This window comes from Grampus griseus (assembly GCF_964374135.1).
Source record: "Grampus griseus genome assembly, chromosome: 8".
In the NCBI taxonomy this organism is placed as follows: Eukaryota; Metazoa; Chordata; class Mammalia; order Artiodactyla; family Delphinidae; genus Grampus; species Grampus griseus.
The window spans coordinates 45,664,992-45,683,420 of NC_139002.1; the positions used below are offsets into that span (position 1 = coordinate 45,664,992).

Below are 18,429 nucleotides of genomic sequence, written 5' to 3' on the forward strand. Positions count from 1 at the left end.
ATAGCTGCAACGATTTTTCAGTCGCTAATAACTGACATAGAATACTATGCACTCCATCATGAATACGTCCTTCCCACCTTAAAAACTTCATCCATTTTTTTCCTTCTAACAGCTTGTCTGTCCTTTACAAGAAAAATTACAGCACCATCATCATTTTATACTTGCATATAACATTTTTTATAGTTAAAGGAAGTTCAAATTATATCATTGTGCTTATCAAGTATTTATTAGAATGTTCTGACAGGAAATTAGTTGTTTAAACATTCTGCTATGGTTGAATTGCCTTATTTAGGTTAAACAAAAAAAGATAAAGATATCTACTAAATATATCTTACTAAAATCCATAACTGTTTTTGTCAATCAAGTGCAATTTTTTTTTTTTTTCTGGTACGCGGGCCTCTCACTGTTGTGGCTTCTCCCGTTGCGGAGGCACAGGCTCCGGACGCGCAGGCTCAGCGGCCATGGCTCATGGGCCCAGCCGCTCCGCGGCATGTGGGATCTTCCCGGACCGGGACACGAACCCACGTCCCCTACATCGGCAGGCGGACTCTCAACCACTGCGCCACCGGGGAAGCCCTCAACTGCAAATTTTAATTTTAAAAGCCTAGAACTTCCTGCTGTGATTGAATTCTGCCTATATCCAGAAAAATCAAGAAAGAGTCTATTCAAATGAGTTTAATAAGAGTGAAACAAATAGGAATTACTGGTATTACAGAAAATGACGATAATGAAGGAGTGGGCTCTTCCTAATCAAAAATCCAACTCCCATACTGTTGTGTTTTTATGACAATGACAGGCACCATTTTTACTGGCATTAAAATTCTGAGCCATCCTAACACTCCCCCACATTCCTCAGAGTCTCAGTATCAATGAAAAATGCAACTCTGACATAATGGACTAACTTGATATTTTACAGACAGTGATTAGTATGCTAGGTTACGTTCGTAAAAGACTTAGATTAAGCCCTACCATCACTTTTTTCTCATTTAAATTTAAAATGTTGATTGTTTTATAAGGTGAGCGAAGAATATCTAAAATGAGGTCCACAATAAACAGAAATTCACCTTTCAAGATCTGAGGACTATTAATTTACATATTCAGTTTTCCAAGATGAACTTATAAGCATAATGTGAAAAATCACATCTTCCTTCCCTCTCTTTTCTCTATTCACTAAGGAGCAGTGACTTATCTCTAACCACTCTAGAAAATAAAACAAAGCAAACAAAAATTCATGTCACTTGTGGGGCATAATAATTTAGAAAACACTTTAGTTACACGGTTGATTTAAAAATTACAAAGGAAGAGTATTTTTTTCTATTAAAATAAATAGGTATAACAGAACATACCTGAAAAAGAACATGTACATGGCAGCTGTGATGCAGAATAAAAGGACCTATAACAAGGAGAAAATACGTTACTTACAAAAGAACACTGACATCATCATTTGTGTGTCTTAGAAAGCAAAATACCCACTATTAAATCTTGTACCTGAAACAATTAAAAGATGTACGAAGCTAGTCATACACATATCACATTCTCTACCTTTCAAATAAGTCATATCAAGGCAATAATAAGTCTGTATATTTACACACACATATAAATAAATAAAATTATAAACATTATACAATATGTATGTGTGTACATATATATATATATAACACTATATATGTGTGTGTGTGTGTGTGTGTGTCTGTGTGTGTGTATATAGGCTGGGTAGAGGGTAACAGGGTTCAAAAAGGAATAGCCTATTTAAAAAATTATATCTAAGAATTCCTCAAGAAGCAAGTAACCTAAGAACAGAGACAATGGCTTTTAAACAGTGAAGTCAGCAGAAAAATCATAAAGCTTATTAACTATTATATCAAGATGACCAGACTTTTAAAATATAAAACACAGTCCAGTTGTCAACCAATTGTAATCAATAAGAAAATCTCCTAAAAATATAATCATCCTGTATGGGATATAGACTCCCTATAAAAAAAAAAATTCCTCTAAAAGCAAGCATCAGAACACACAATAAATCTGGATTAAAGAAGCTTCCCTAGAACACGTCATATGAAACACAAAGTATATTACTAAGATGTATATGGAAAGAATCCAAACCCAAGTCCTTACCAAAAGCTTAGTTATGCCAACAAAGTGGATCTCCATAAAATTGTTTTAAATCAGTAAAATGGAAGTTGTAAACTGTGTTCTTATGTTAACAATAAGAGTGTAAATGAAACACAAGGATTGTCAATGGCCTCACATCATAGACAAATGAACAATCTTCAACTATTAAAAACTGACCACAAGGAACCATGAAAACAAAAATGGTACAAAATAGTGTTTAGCTATTTCCAACACAATTTCTAGTTGACTTAAGGAAAGTATAATAGTTTTGCTATTACAAATTGAGCTTGATAGGTTTGCCACCTTGGCTTAAGATAAGCATTATAAATACAATCTGAATGACTTAGAAATATATAAACCTACCAACCCAAAAGAGGATGGGCATCACACTCCCTGGCTTCAAACTACATTTCAAAGCTGTAGTAATCAAAACAGTATGGTATTGGCATATAAACAGAATAGAGAATGATACAGAATAAAAGAGCCCAGAAATAAACCCATGCATACACGGTCAATTGATTTATGATAAAGGAGCCATGAATATACAATGGGGATAGAACAGTCTCTTCAAAAAATGGTACTGGGAAAATAGGATGGCCACATGCAGAAGAATGAAATTGGACTATCTTACAGCACACACAAAAATTAACTCAAAATGGATTAAAGACTTGAATGTAAGGTCTGAAACCATAAAACTCCTAGAAGAAAACACAGTTGGTAAGCATAGGTCATGGTGATTTTTTAAAATCTTACACCAAAAGCAAAAGGAACAAAAGCAAAAATAAAGTGTGATATCAAATTAAAAAGCTCTACACAGCAAAGGAAACCATCAACAAGATGAAAAGGCAACCTACTGAATGGGAGAAAATAATTACAAATGACATATCGGATAAGGGGCTAATATCCAAAATATATAAAGAACTCATACAACTCAACAGCAAAAGAACAAACATTCTGATTTTAAAATGGGCAGAAGATCTAAATTTTTCCGAAGAAGACATATGATGGCCAACAGGTTCATGAGAAGATGCTCAGAATCAGGGAAATGCAAATTAAAACCGCAATGAAATATCACCTCACACTTGTTAGAATGGCTATTACCAAAGAGACTAGAAATAACAAGTGTTGGTGAGGATATGGAGAAAAGGGAACCCTTGTGCACTGTTGGTGGGAATGTAACTTGGTGCAGCCACTATGGAAAACAGTATGGAGGCTCCTCAAAAAAGTAAAAATAGAACTACCATATGATCCAGCAATTCCACTCCTGGGTATTTATCCAAAGAATTCAATGAAAACACTAACTCAAAAAGATACGTGAAGCATTATTTACAGTAGCCAAGATATGGACACAACCTAAGTGTCCATCAATGGATGAATGAATAAATAAATTGTGTTGCACACACACACACACACACACACACACGGGGGGGGGGTGGGGAATATTATTCAGCCATAAAAAGGAGTGAAATCTTGCCATTTGCAACAACATGGATGAACCTCGAGGGTACTAAACTGACTTATTTTATTCAGTCAGAGAAAGACAAATACCATACAATATCTCTGATATGTGGAAGGTGAAGAAGGAGGAAGAAGAGAGAAGGGATAAGGAAGAAAGAAGGAAGAAGGAGAAAAAGAAACCAAACTCACAGATACAGAGAACAGAGTAGTGGTTGCAGGCAGCAGGGGAGTGATGGATAGGAGAAATGGGAGAGCTGCATGTTTTTTTAGTTTAAATAAACTGAATTTTTTAAAAAAGGATGGGTATCAATTACTATAAAACAAATATTACTTTTATTAATTTCTTATATAAAATCTTTCTTAATATACAAAGTATATAAAATCTAATAGGGACTTCCCTCGTGGAGCAGTGGTTAAGAATCCACCAGCCAATGCAGGGGACATGGGTTCAATCCCTGGTCCAGGAAGACCCCAAGTGCTGAAGAGCAGCTAAGCCCATGAGCCACAACTACTGAGCCTGTGCTCTAGAGCCCGTGAGCCACAACTACGGAAACCCGAGTGCCACAACTATTGAAGCCCACATGCCTAGAGCCCATGCTCCCAACAAGAGAAGCCACCGCAATGAGAAGCCCACGCACTGCAATGAAGAGTAGCCCCTGCTCGCCACAACTAGAGAAAGCCCGCGTGCAGCAACAAAGACCCGACACAACCATAAATAAATAAATAAATTTATTTTTAAAAATCTAATAAACATGCACACACTCTCCTCCTCTCCTCTCTCCTTCTTTTCCTCTCCCATTCTCTCGCGCCTTCAAAAATACCCTATCCATGATGCATAAGGTTCATATCACTATTTTGAAAATGTAACTTAAAGCATGAGGAATAATTTTCATTTATTGACTAATCAATTATAAAGTCCAAGTGAGTTTGTTTACTGGCTATAATTTGCCAGCCAATGCTCCAGATCACAAAACTCAGTTTTTATTTTCCTCTCTTTGTATCCCCTTTGGGCAATGCCAACCTTCCCAATTTTTCAATGTTTCACTCTTTCTCTGCACTAGTCATTATTCCCCTCGCAGACTCCACTCACAAACCTCTCTAGAAGTGTCCCAGAAATCTTTCCCACACTCTCTACTTTCTCCAAAGAAAACTCCAAAGTCCCTTTCCCTCAAAATGTTGCTATGCTCTATCCTCATATGCTAAACCTATCTGTGCTCATATTAAACTAACGATTATCTTTACAAATAATACCTTTGAAACTGGGAAAGAGCATAATGTTTAAAAACTCAAGCTCTAGAATAAGGCAAATACAGGTTTGAATCTAATTTTATGTGACTTCTGATGCTTTATATAATTTCCCTAAGCCTTAGATCCCTTATCACTAAAGTGAGTATATTACCTCACTTTGAATTGTTGGGAAGATTAAATGAGACGATGCTGCAAAGTGTCAGGCATTCGGCAGATTGTTTTTAGTTTGTTTTGTTATTCATGGAAGTGATCTAGATATAAAAACCTCATCCAGAGATAGAAGCTTGGAAAAAAGTTTGTTTTTAAACAGGTAGACCTTTTGAAATCTCTCAAATTACCAATATTTGGAGCTCACCTCTTTCATAGAGCGGAGATTTAAGATATTAAAATCTGTGCAAGCAGGGGGAAACATGTAAGGAATATTAAAAGTACAATTGATCAACTCATTCAAGAAATATTTACTGAACACATACTATGTGCCAGACACTATTCTAAAACTTACAACAGTATACAAAATGGACAAAGTCCTTGCCCTCCTGGAACTTATCTTCTAGTGAGGTAAGAGAAGATATTGAAATAGTATGTCAGACAGTGATGAGTTTTGGAGCAAAACAAAGCAGGATAAGGAAATAAAATGCAGGCGAGTAGGGGTGGTTGTTTTATACAAAGTGATCAAGGAAGCACAGACTTGTTAGTAGAGACACTGAGGAGATAAGGGATAAACGAGAGGACCATATCAACAGAACCAATGGAAAATTTTTGAATTTTATTCAGAAAGATGGTCAGTATTATGTCAAAGATGCTAAAGGATTTCATTTTTAGTAACATACAGTTTTCAAAGTTTTTTAAATTAATTATGCTAATTTCTTAAACATTGTAACTTCAACAGAATGTTTTTCCAAATAAATGTAAATTTGCAATTAAATAATGAAGATTTTCTCTGTGTTTCAAATTATAGAATTTTAGAGCTAAAAGGACCTTCAGGTAATATATTTTTTCATATTAGGAAACTTAGATCCTTAGAAGGTAAGTGATATATCCATGTTCTACCCCGTTAGTTGTATCTTGCATTTCCTCTATTAAACAAATATTGGTCAAATGTTTACTCTGTACCTGCTCCATAAAGAAGATATTTAAATACAATTCTAACCCTTAAGGAACTTACAGAATACTGCTCCACAGTCTAATTCTGTAGCTACTCTTTATATGTGTGGCTACTTAAAATTTTTTATAGCTTTATTGAGGTATAATTAACATATTTAATGTATACAATTTTGTTAGTTTTGACATAGGTATATATCTTTAAAATCATCAACATAATCAAGATAATGAACATATCATTATCAATAACATATAGCATTTCTGTATTATTATTTTAATACTTGTAGAATCTATAGTGATGTTACCTCTCTCATTCCTACTACTGGCCGTTTGTATCCTATTTTCTTGATTAGTCTGAGTATAGACTTATTAACTGTATTGATTTTATCAAAGAATGAGCTTTTGTTTAATTGATTTTCTCTATTTTTCTGTTTTCTACCTGATTGATTTCAATTTAATCTTTACTAATTCCTTTTTTCTGTTTGCTTTGGTTTTTTTTCCCCTAGTTTCTTAAAGGTAGGAATTTAGGCCATTGGTTTAAGATTTTTTTCTTTTTCGATATAGATGTACAATGTTATAAATTTCCCCCTAGATCTGCTGTGTGTCCTAATTTTAATAAGTTGGGAATTCATTTTTGTTCCATTCAAAATACTTTCTAATTTCTGATTTTGCTCCCTTCTATGATCCATGACTTAATTAGAAGTGTGTTATTTGGCTTCCAAATACTTGGGGATTTTCAGCTATCTTTCTGTTGTTACTGACTTATTTATTCTATTATGGTCAGAAAATACTTTATATGTATGACTTGATTATTTCCAGATTTATCAAAACTTACTTTATGTCCCAGAATATGTTCCATATGTTTGGTAAATAGCCCATGTACATTTTTTTTAAATGTGAATTCAACTGTTGCTGGGCAGAGGGTCAAGCTGCTTGACAATGTTGTTCCAATCTTCTAAATCTTTATTGATTTGTCTACTTGTTCAATCAATTATTGAGAGAAGCTATCAAAATATCCTGCTGTATTTATGGAGGTATCTCCACAATCTCTCCTCACAGTTCTATCAGTTTTTCCTTGGCATATTTTGAAGCTCTGCTACTAGGGGCATAAACATTTAGAATTACATCTTCCTTACCATGATGAAATTACCTTCTTTATCTCTGATGATAGTCTTTAATCTGAAATCTATTTCATCTGACAGTAACTTCTGATTACTGTTAGTTTTCCATTCTTTTACTTTTAACTGATTTGGTATTTATATTTGAAGTTCACTGCCTCTAGGCATCATATTGCTGTTTCTTGCTTTTGTATCATATCTGAAAATCTCCACCTCTTCATTTGGCATATTTAGATTGTTTACATTTAATGCGATTATTGGTAAGTTCAGAATTAAATCTATCACCTTGCTATTTATTTTTCTATAGTTTCTTGGTTTTTTTTTTTCTTCCTTTCTGCCTTTTTTGAATCAACTCAGTTTTTTTAATGATTCCATCTTCTCTCCATTGTTGGCTTCTTTGTTTAAAGGGTTTATAGTAAACATCTTTAAATTGATACAGTCTCTACTCAAGTGATATTATACCACTAAACATACAATATGGACTGTTACAATAGTATACTTCCATTTCTCCCCCACCCCTACTTCTGTGCTATTGTTGTCACCTAGTATACTTTTATCTATATTATGAAACCACTATATTTTAAAAATTTTTTCTTAAAAATGTATGTCTAAAATAGTTTTGACCTTTGTTTTGAAAGCTATTTTTGCTGGGTATCAATTTCTAGGTTGATGGATCATTTTATTTCAGTATTTGGCTCAATGAGTACCACTTCAAATGTCTTCTTACAATTTGATTATGAGGTGCCTTGGAGTACTCTTCTTCATGTTTCTTTTAAAAGGGTTTCATTAAGTTTCTTGGATCTGTGGGTTTATAATTTCCATCAAATTTGAAATTTTTTTCAACCATAATTACATCAAATATATTTTCTTCTCTTTCCCCTTCCCCTTTGGGAACTCCAATTAATATATAGTAGGTCACCTGAAGTTGTCCCACAACTCACTAACGCTCTCTTTATTTTGTAAAAAAAAAATATTCTCTTTATTCTGTGCTTCATTTTGGATCATCTCTATTATTAGATCTTCAAGTTCACTAATATTTTCTTCTGTAATATATATGTCATTAATGCCACCCAGTACATTTTCCATCGTACACACTCTAATTATCATCATTAGAAGCTTGATTTGGATTTTTTCCCCGTTTTCCATGTCTCTAACTCTTCTGAAACTATGGAATTCACTTGTAACAACGCTTTTTTAATGTCTTTGCCTGCTAATTCTAACAGCTTTGTCAGTTTTGATTTGGTTTTAACTGACTGATTATCTCCTCATTATGGGTCAAATTTTCTTGTTTCTTATTGCATGCCTGGTAATTTTTATTGGATATCAGACATTCTGAATTTTACCTTGGTGGATGCTGGATATTTTTGTATGCCCATAAATCTTGAGTTTTGTTCTGGGTCACAGTTCTTTAGAAACAGTCTGATCCTTTAAGGACTTGCTTTTAAGATATTTTAGGAGGGAGTGAAGTAGTGCTCAACTTAGGGCTAATTATTCCCCACTGCTGAGATAAGACCCTTATGTGTACTCTCCCCAATGCCACATGAATCTTGAGATTTTCCAGTCTGGCTGATAGGAACAGACACTATTCCTGCTGCTGCTTGAGTGCCAGCACTCAATTAAGCACCTCTAATCCTTTCAGGTCATTCTTTCTTTGACCTGGGGTATCTTCCTCATGTGCATGCCCTAATCAGTAAACAGCTGAATGCTTTCCTCTCTAGTCTTCGGTGGACTCCATCCAGCATGGCTCCCCTCTCACTCTCCACTCTTGTTTCTTCAACTCAGAAAGTCCTCTAGACTTTGCATGAATGTCTCCTCTTTGATCCAAGCCTGGAATTTTCTCAAGGCAGTAAGTTAGCATAATCATAGACTCATTTCATTTGTTTCCCATTCTCAGGGATCTCTGCCCTTCAGTGCCTAATTCCAGGACTGTAAAACCATTGTTTTATAAGTTTTGCCCACATTTTGGCTGTTTCAGTTGGAAAGGTAAGGATTACCTTTATTATGTCATAGCCAGAAGCAGAATGTGATTATTTAAATTTAAATTAATTTTAAAAACTAATATTAAATTCAATTCCTCATCCATACTAGCCATATTTCATGTAATCAACAGCCATATGTGGTAGTGTATACAATAATGGACAAGCAGATATAGAACATCTCCATAATTGCAAAAGGTTCTATTAGACCTGTCTGGCCAGTAAATGACATTTTCACTGTGCATTGTGGTAATGTTATTACACTTATATTCTAACTTTAGCTGTAAATTATACATCTGAACACATCTATTTTTATACTTTACATTTTTGTGTCTAAAGCAACACATAAAATAATCATACCACAGTTTACTCATTTGTGGAAACAATACAATGTTATCTATTACATATATTGAAAGCATTAAATGAGATAACATACATAAAGTCTAATAGAGTGACTAGTACATCACAGATGCTCAAGAAATGGTAACTATTGACAAAAAATAATTTCTCTATAATTCCCTCCCATTTCACAACCATTGCACAATACACTTAAACAGGATAAGTAATTTTGAAATTGCTATTTTCACTTTGATTTTTATTTTTAATTCAAAAAGTAATGAAGGGCATGCTACAACATGAATGAACTTCAGAAGCACTAAGTGAAGGAAGCTAGTTACAAAAGACCAAATGTTGTATGATACCATTTATCTGAAATTCTAGAATAGACAAATCTCCTTACAGAAAGTAGAATGGTGGATGTCTAGAGCTAGAGGAGTGAGGGGTAATAGGGAGTTTGCTCATGGTATAAGGTTTCTTCAGGGGGCAATGAAAATGTTCCAAAATTAGACTGTATGGATATGTGCACAATTCTGTAAATATACTAAAAACCCATGGAACTGACATTTTGACCTGGTAAATTTTAGAGCATGTAAATTACTTCTCAAAAACACTTAAAACTGGCTTTTTACAAATTAATACATGTACATGATAGAAACAAAAATTCAAAGTGAATGATAAAAATACAATGAAAGGAAAGTTCCCTTCTATCCAGATCTCTGGTATTCTGTATAGAATTCTGTACGTGTGTGCGTACATTTGTACAAAGATACATGCCAAATAAAGACATTGTTTTATACTTTTCCTTTAAACTTTACACACACACACACGTTTATTTCAAACAGTCTATGAATAGAGTGGATGCTACATATATTGAATACCAAAGTATACTTTGTAAACTTGCATACCTAAATCTCTGGAGGTAAATTCTTAAAACTGAATTCTCTGTATCAAGGGATAGGTATATTTTTAATTTTGATACACTCCCATCAATAGTATATCAAAGTAGCCATATCCTTACATGAGCTGTTTCCCTATGTCCACAAAAGCTGTGTTTTATCAAACTGTTTTATCCTTGCCAATGTGGTGGATGAAAGAAATGATATATTATAGCTGCATTCTTCTTATGAGTGAAATTGAGCCCCACAGGTTTATAGACCTTTTTGTTTGTTTTTTGGTCAGTTGGTTTAACCACTTTTTCATATCCTTTGTCTATTTTTGGTTTGTGAATCTTTTAGAAACCATTTTTATTTTTTGAAACTGAGTATACTTATGTGAAAACACAGAATTAATTTCATTATTATCTATTTGCACCAAGAATATGGGTGGTTAAATAAAAGTAATCATGTAATGGAAATCTCATAATGTACTAAACCAAAAGAACATTTTAAGCCAAGTGTACAGAAAGTATAACAAATAATGAGAAAGTAAAGTTCATTCAGCTGAAAAATACTGTTTTCTCTGGAATGACTTTTCAGGAAGTGATAGATTTACAATACATGGATTCCTGTTAGAGAGCTTACAAAACTTTCAGGGAAAAACTGTACTATGGTTGTCAGCACTATGTCATGCAGAATTATATGAAAACTATCCCTGTCAACGCTCTAACAAAGAAACAATATCACCATATATGAATACTTTAAAAACCTAAAAATAACCAGAAATATAAAAAATGTGACTACCACCTGGTAAAGAAGGCTGTTTTTACCATCTAAGCCTCAAAATGGTTAAAACACATATCCTGAAGTCATTTTAAAGTCTACTAGAGACCTAAACAGATGGTGCATTTAACTACTTCCTACAACAGAAATCTTCTGCTTTTCTTTAACATACTCAATTAAATGTTCTTTAACCCTGCCCAGTGCCTTTGACCACTCCTGCTTGAATGTGTCCAAAGACAATGATGCTCTTTGCTGCCTGGCCTTCATTCCTCATCAAGTCTGTTTCCTCCCCATATTCACTGAGCCCCCTTCCTTCCATTATGCAAATAAATACTGAAATCTTGTCTCTGTTTTCTGGAAAAGAAGCAATAGATTTCTCCTTGCTCCATGTGTACTTCATTCATATTTTAGCCATCTATCCATCCACCCATTCATAAAAAGTTATCTGGTATCTATGTGTTACTAACACTTTGTGCCTGAGCAAAGTCAAAAGGAAAAAGATACAGAGGTAAATAAGCTCCAGACTATCAAGAGACCACGTGATCTTCAAGCAAAACAGAACAAACAAGGAACCACAAGTTCTTACCTTTGTTTATAAATTTATTTCAGTACTTGTTATATTGCCAGTGTGCTAGGGTAACAAAACTAGATAATATTGATTCTTGTTGCCCTTATGAGGTCTAGCAGAAATGCAGGCATATTAACAAATAATCCCAATACAACATGCTAGAACAGAATATTTACACCTCACCCTACAAGAGGTAGTCACCAAAACATCTAATTATATTATTATTTTAATTACTCAGTATATATTTAGACAAAGCTTTTTTGGTTGTCTGTATACCTTTATTTCTCCACCAGAAGTTACTTAGAACACAAAGTTCCCAAGAGCAATCTCTATTTCATCTAATTCCATATGTGGACAGATTCTTGATATACTATATAAGGTTTTTGATAATAATGTTAATTTCTATTTATAGCAACCATCTTTCAAAAAACTAAATTGTACTCCCATTCGTATACTTTGTAAAGGCTGAACTTTAGACTCTATAAGCATTTTCAACTTTTCTGAAAACACAGACCATTACGTAGCCTCTTGGGGAAGTCATTCTCACTGGACCAATAAGTGTTACACAATTTGCAATGTATATATTTTGCTTTGAACACACAACAGATCATTATCATAATATTAATTTGCTTTTAAGAATGCATCGTTTTTGAGCAGTGGGATTCTTAAGTTAAATAACTATGCATTGTTTTATAATTTTTAAAAATCCTTATATAATTCTAATCTCACATAATATACAGTACATCTTTATAATCTGTCCCTTTGTTTTGGATTAGCAGTTTTGCTTACTGAGTGTTTTTTTTTTTTAAGCTTCCCTTCCTTGACAAAACAAATACGGGAAAAGTACAAAACACCTTATGGGGAATTTAGGGCCACAAACACCAGGCTATTAGTAAGGAAGAAGTCTGAGGTCTCCAGAGTAAGACTATAAACTTGATCAAGTCATTTCCATTCTTTGAGCCTTAAGCTTTTTATCTTTAAGAGAAGTTAGATCAATCTCTAGGATCCTTCAGAACTCTAAAATTCTGCGATTCCATGAGTCAAACTTTTTCAGTGTACAACAAAATTATTTCAAAGCAAACTGTCACTAATATATAATGAGACAAATCTCAAGAGTATATGTATATACTCTCTATAAGCAAATGAGAGCATTTTCTCTGACTGAATTGAATGTGGGGAATTATATTAAATACATCAACAACTTGGTCCTAGTCTCTTCCTTGCACTGCTCATTGTTCTTGATTTATACCTTCAAGGTCAGCAAACAAAGTCTGGCAATATATTAACCTTGAAATTTTCCAGTTGTAGAAACAGCTATGTTAGATAGTGGCTGGGAAGTACAGCTTATATGATGTCCTGTCCTTTTATGGTTAGTAGGTAAGCTGTATTTTGTCTTCCATAAAAGTGAAAGGATTTAAAGTATATAACTATAGAAAATTTCAGTATGTAGTAATATAACCTGTAAATTACATTCCTTATTACAACACAATTCTATTTCCGCTGGCAAATTAAAAAAAAAAATCACAGCTTTAAATTACAACTCACTATTTAAAGGACTATAGATAAGGGTTTACACATGAAAAGAAATCAGTCTTTATTAAAAATTTAAAAGAAAATTTAATGGTCAAGTGAAAATCACCATGTGAATTCATTCATGGAACAAAATACTCACTGAAGTATGTTCTCTGAACTGGAACTATAAAAACCAACTAGACATTATCACCAAACACACACAGCACTTTATTTACATCTCTCTTATTATCATGTAAAGGAAATGCAGTTATTGGAAGTAAAGGTTGTCCAATGACTTATATTTAAAAGTTACCGAGATATTCAGCTGCTTCTTTTCTTTCCCATAGCCATCTCTCTATTTTATGGTCAATTAGTTGGTCATTAAAAGTCATTAAAAATGCAAATCAAAACAAACAAGAAAGGAAATAAATATGTAAAGGAAGAGCAAGGAGCCAAAAAGAAACCATAGGAGAGTTTAAAGTCAAAGGTAAATCAAAAAAATAAAAAGGGCCAGAGAACATAGAGAAAGAGGAAAGTAGAGGATTAAACTAGATAATGAACTACTATTGACTAACACTGCCAGGCACTGTATATTTTTAAAAATATTACCACTAATCGTATAATAGCTCTTCAACGTAGGTTTTTAATCACTTTCACTTTAAAGATGAGGCAATTGGACTCAGAAGGTAAGTTACTCGCTTAAAATCATAAAATATTTAAGTGGCTGAACTAATAAGACTCAGAGCTAGGACTACCTGATTTCAAATTCAAGGCTTTCAATTATATCCCTCTGCCTCTAGAAAATTTTTACTGATGTTGATTTAGTAGCTACTGTGTTTCCAAGGTAGGGGTAATCCCCATAATGGTTCCTATACATATATATGTATATTTTTAGTAAGTGTCATTTTAAAAAAAGAAAGGAGTGAGGCAAAATCTTTCAGAGTTCAGTATAATAATTAAAATAATAGTGTAACAATAATATCAACTGCTGCTGTTACTGAAGGCTCACTATATGTCACATGCTGTGTTCAGTGCTTGACATACATCACTTTACATGATCCTCAAAATAGTCTTGTAATGTGGGGGTTATTATCCCCACTTCAGAGAAGAGGTTTAGAGAGACACAGACAATAATGGGATTGAGCCAGGTTTGGCAACCAGCTGTGATTCCAAAGCCCATGAGCTGTCATGGATTTCTCTCAAAGATTTCTTTAAAAACTCCCATTAAAGAATTACAGCTTTAACAAATTTCATTCAACTTAATCATGATAAAATAGTAGATAAAATAGTGGGTTAAGATACAGTCTCTGAAATGCAAATCAAAACTACAATGAGGTATCACCTCACATTGGTCAGAATGTCCATCATTTAAAAGTCTACAAATAATAAATGCTGGAGAAGGTGTGGAGAAAAAGGAACCCTCCTACACTGTTAGTGGGAATGTAAATTGGTACGGCCACTATGGAAAACAGTATGGGGGTTCCTTAAAGAACTAAAAATAGAGTTGCCATATGATCCAGCAATCCCACTCCTGGGCATATATCCAGAGAACACTATAATTTGAAAAGATACATGCACCCCAATGTTCACTGCAGCACTATTTACAATAGCCAAGACATGGAAGCAACCTAAATGTCCATTGACAGATGAATGGATAAAAAAGATGTGAGATACACACACACACACACACACACACACACACACACAGACACACACACACACACACAAAGGAATACTACTCAGCCATAAAAAAAGAATGAAATAATGCCCCTGCAGCAACATGGATGGACCTAGAGATTACCATACTAAGTGAAGTAAGTCAGAAGGAGAAAGACAAATATCATATGATATCACCTATATGTGGAATCTAAAATATGATACAAATGAACTTATTTACAAAACAAAAAGAGACTCACAAACATAGAAAACAAAACTTACGGTTACCAAAGGGGAAAGGAGGTAGGGGAGGGATAAATTAGAAGTTTGGGATTAGTAGATTAAAACTACTATATATAAAATAGATAAACAACAAAGTCTTACTGTATAGGACAGGGAACTATATTCAATATCCTGTAATAAACCATAATGGAAAAGAATATAATATATATATATAATATATATCTATATAAACATGTATAACTGAATCACTTTGCTGTATGCCAGAAACTAACACAATATTGTAAATCAGCTATACATCAATAAAAAATTAAAAAATAAAAAAAGATACAGTCTCTGTGTTAAACAGCTCACTATGTACATAATGAATCAGATTTAAGAAAAGCAGAGATGAAAAAATTCCATAATCCTCAAAACTTCTATAAAATATTTATTCTAATAAAGAAAAACAGATCTAAGAAACACATTTTTTAAATTTTGAAAATAAGCCACCTAAATATTGCAATCAAAAACTTAAAAAACCTTATATGTTTACATATTAAGTGAGGAGAGAAAAAAGTTACACGAGCCAGTTTTCTAATATGTTTACATTAACTATGTAAGGGACCATTCTTTACCCTAATACTGCCAAACATCTTACTTTCGCAATTCAGAAAACAAAACAAAAATACTTCCCATGTCATTCAGCACACGGAGGACAGAGAAAGGTTTTATATGGACTCAGAGCAAAGTTAAAGCTGAAAAAACATTGTGCTTTCAGCAGGGCAAAGTAGACGGGTCGCCTAAGTGAAACCTCATTATTATAAGTAGACAACTTGTAGTACGTTAGTTATTTTCATACAAAGGGTGGTATTCCCATTAACCTCAAATAAGAACCAGGCTTAGGGTGACATTATGTTTTTCCCTCAGAGACACTACAAAAATAAATAAGAGCTTCCAGATTACTTCAGAGAGGTCACAGCAGGGCCACATACAAACAGCACATGGCAGCGCTGCAATTCAGATTTTTGTCATTTAATGAAGGTAAGAAAGACCGTTAGCGTGAGGGTTATTGTAATTCTAACTAAGGTGGCCAGTAAGACAGCACTCACTGCTTCACCAAACCACACTGTGCCGTAGGCAAAAGGCAAACAGCTGCCCTCCAGCTGAGCTCCACATGTTCGAGGTGTCCACTGAGAACTAACTCAATCCCAATACATAATCCACAACAAAACAGTCATTGACAGTAAGTAGTCAGATATATATATTCTCTTTACGGTTGTTTTAAACACAGCATATGTATCGATATCTATTCACTCATGTACTGTAAAACGGAATGATAGTTTTCCCAAATGGTGTGCCGTGTGCCCACACTCAAGTCATCTGCCGGTTCTTTGGGCACATGCTCATTCTGGAATTCATTTGAGAAAATACCTCCGTGATTAGGCATGGTTTTGCTCATATCTGCCTTGGTTCTCACTATTTCTATCCAGCTGCAGATTCCTCTCTGCATACTCAGTTCCCACTGACTACCATTTCTTCAGGCAGGAAAGGTTCAGAACTAAACTTTTTTTCTAACGAGCATTTTAAAAAGGCTTAAAGCACAATGAAAGTGGGCATTACAAAAAAAAAAAGGAGGGCAGGAGGAGTGCATGAATTCTAAATCAGATGAACTGTGGAAGACTTTTCAATCACCTGCTCCAAACTTATTCCACACAAAAGATTTTTTCCTTTTGCGCTTCCCCAGCTTATTACATCAAAGCAACACAACAGATAAAGGTCTCTCAGCTGTGCTGGGTAACCTTAAGAAATCTTCTGTGCTTTTTTTTCCTCCCCAGTCAGCAAGACAGATTCAGTATCCAGTTTATCACTAACAAACATAATGATATTGAGATACACAGTTTTTCAAAATACCTTCAGAAGTTATTTTAACAGTATATAGATAAGAGAACGATAAAAGAATTAAAAATCACTACTGATTTTTTTAAAATCCAAAGTCATCTTTGTTCAACAGCTAATGGGTCTAGGGCAATGAGAAGAAACTTAAGCGCTTATCAAATCTTGTTCCAACAATAAAAGTGAATTAAAAATAAACACAGATAAAAAAACTAGGGGACTTCCCTGGTGGCACAGTGCTTAAGAATCCACCTGCCAATGCAGGGGACATGGGTTTGATCGCTGGTCCAGGAAGATCCCACATGCTGCGAAACAACTAAGCCCATGCACCACAACTACTGAGCCTGCGCTCTAGAGCCCGTGAGCCACAACTACTAAGCCCGTGTGCCACAACTGCTGAAGCCTGCGTGCCTAGAGCCCATGCTCTGCAACAAGAGAAGCCACCGCAATGAGAAGCCTGTGCACCGCAACGAAGAGTAGCCCCCGTTTGCCGCAACTAGAGAAAGCCCACACGCAGCAACGAAGACCCAACGCAGCCAAAAAAAATTAAAATAAAATAAAAAAATCTACTGCAACTGTAAAATCAAGTTTATATCCAGTATTAGCTATTAGTTACAGATTCCAAAATGATTAAAGAGAAGAGATTTATAGACTGGAGGTTATATCTATCATGGAAAACTCTCTTCTGCTTTGTATTCTAGTTGCATGTGGTCAAGAGCTTGTAGGAAATCTGTGTACAGCCAGTTTTAAGGATGCATCTGGACCATATGACCTAAAATGCAGGCAGGCAGGCAGTCTATCTAAAAGTCAAAACCAGAATTTTAGGCACTGATATCTAGAAATGTTTGTACAAACTCTTCATCCCTTAAAAGCACATTATTCTTACATTGCTAATGTGAAAAGTTTGTTTGGATGGAGGGATGGAGAGAGAGAGAGATTTTGGTTTATACGTACAACTCCTCTTCGGAATCCTCCTACCAAAGGATACTATTCCATGAACCTTCTAAATAAACTCAAAATAATGTACCTGCAAATCTGAGTACAGTTTGTACTTGTAGAAACCTCCACCTTGTTTTTTATTTCTCTCCAACTTATTTACTTTTTCGTAACGCCTGCATCTAAGAGAACTAGGAAGCTTCAGAATGAAGAATGTGATCCTCACATGTACTTTAGTTTCTCAATTATGTTCACAAGCTGATAATCATCTACTCTTATAGAAACTGTCATGAAAGAAAATATAAGTTTTGTTTTTTCTTCTCAATTTTTTTTCTCCAAAAGATGTCATTAAAAGGCATGGGAAGAAATGAACAGACATATGGGACATAGATCTCATGGTTAAGAAAAAAAGAAACATTCATTTTATTCATTCATTTAAATCATAGCCTTAAGTTTTTCTTTCATCTGACTCTCAGGTTTGTCAAGTGGCTTTTTTGTTTTGTTTTGTTTTGTTTTTGCGGTACGTGGGCCTCTCACTGTTGTGGCCTCTCCCGTTGCGGAGCACAGGCTCCGGACGCGCAGGCCCAGCGGCCATGGCTCACGGGCCCAGCCGCTCCGCGGCATGTGGGATC

At 34.5% G+C, this 18,429-nt stretch overlaps 1 protein-coding gene across 2 annotated transcripts in view; it reads right to left on the reverse strand.

Annotated features, from left to right (window-relative positions):
- Positions 1-18,429, reverse strand: part of TMEM135 (transmembrane protein 135) — a 240,207-nt gene that overhangs the window by 72,157 nt on the left and 149,621 nt on the right. For both annotated transcript variants that reach the window (XM_082661045.1, XM_082661046.1), the window contains one exon: positions 1,347-1,393. In XM_082661045.1, the coding sequence (XP_082517171.1) occupies positions 1,347-1,393 (47 nt within the window). The remainder of the gene's footprint in view (positions 1-1,346; positions 1,394-18,429) is intronic.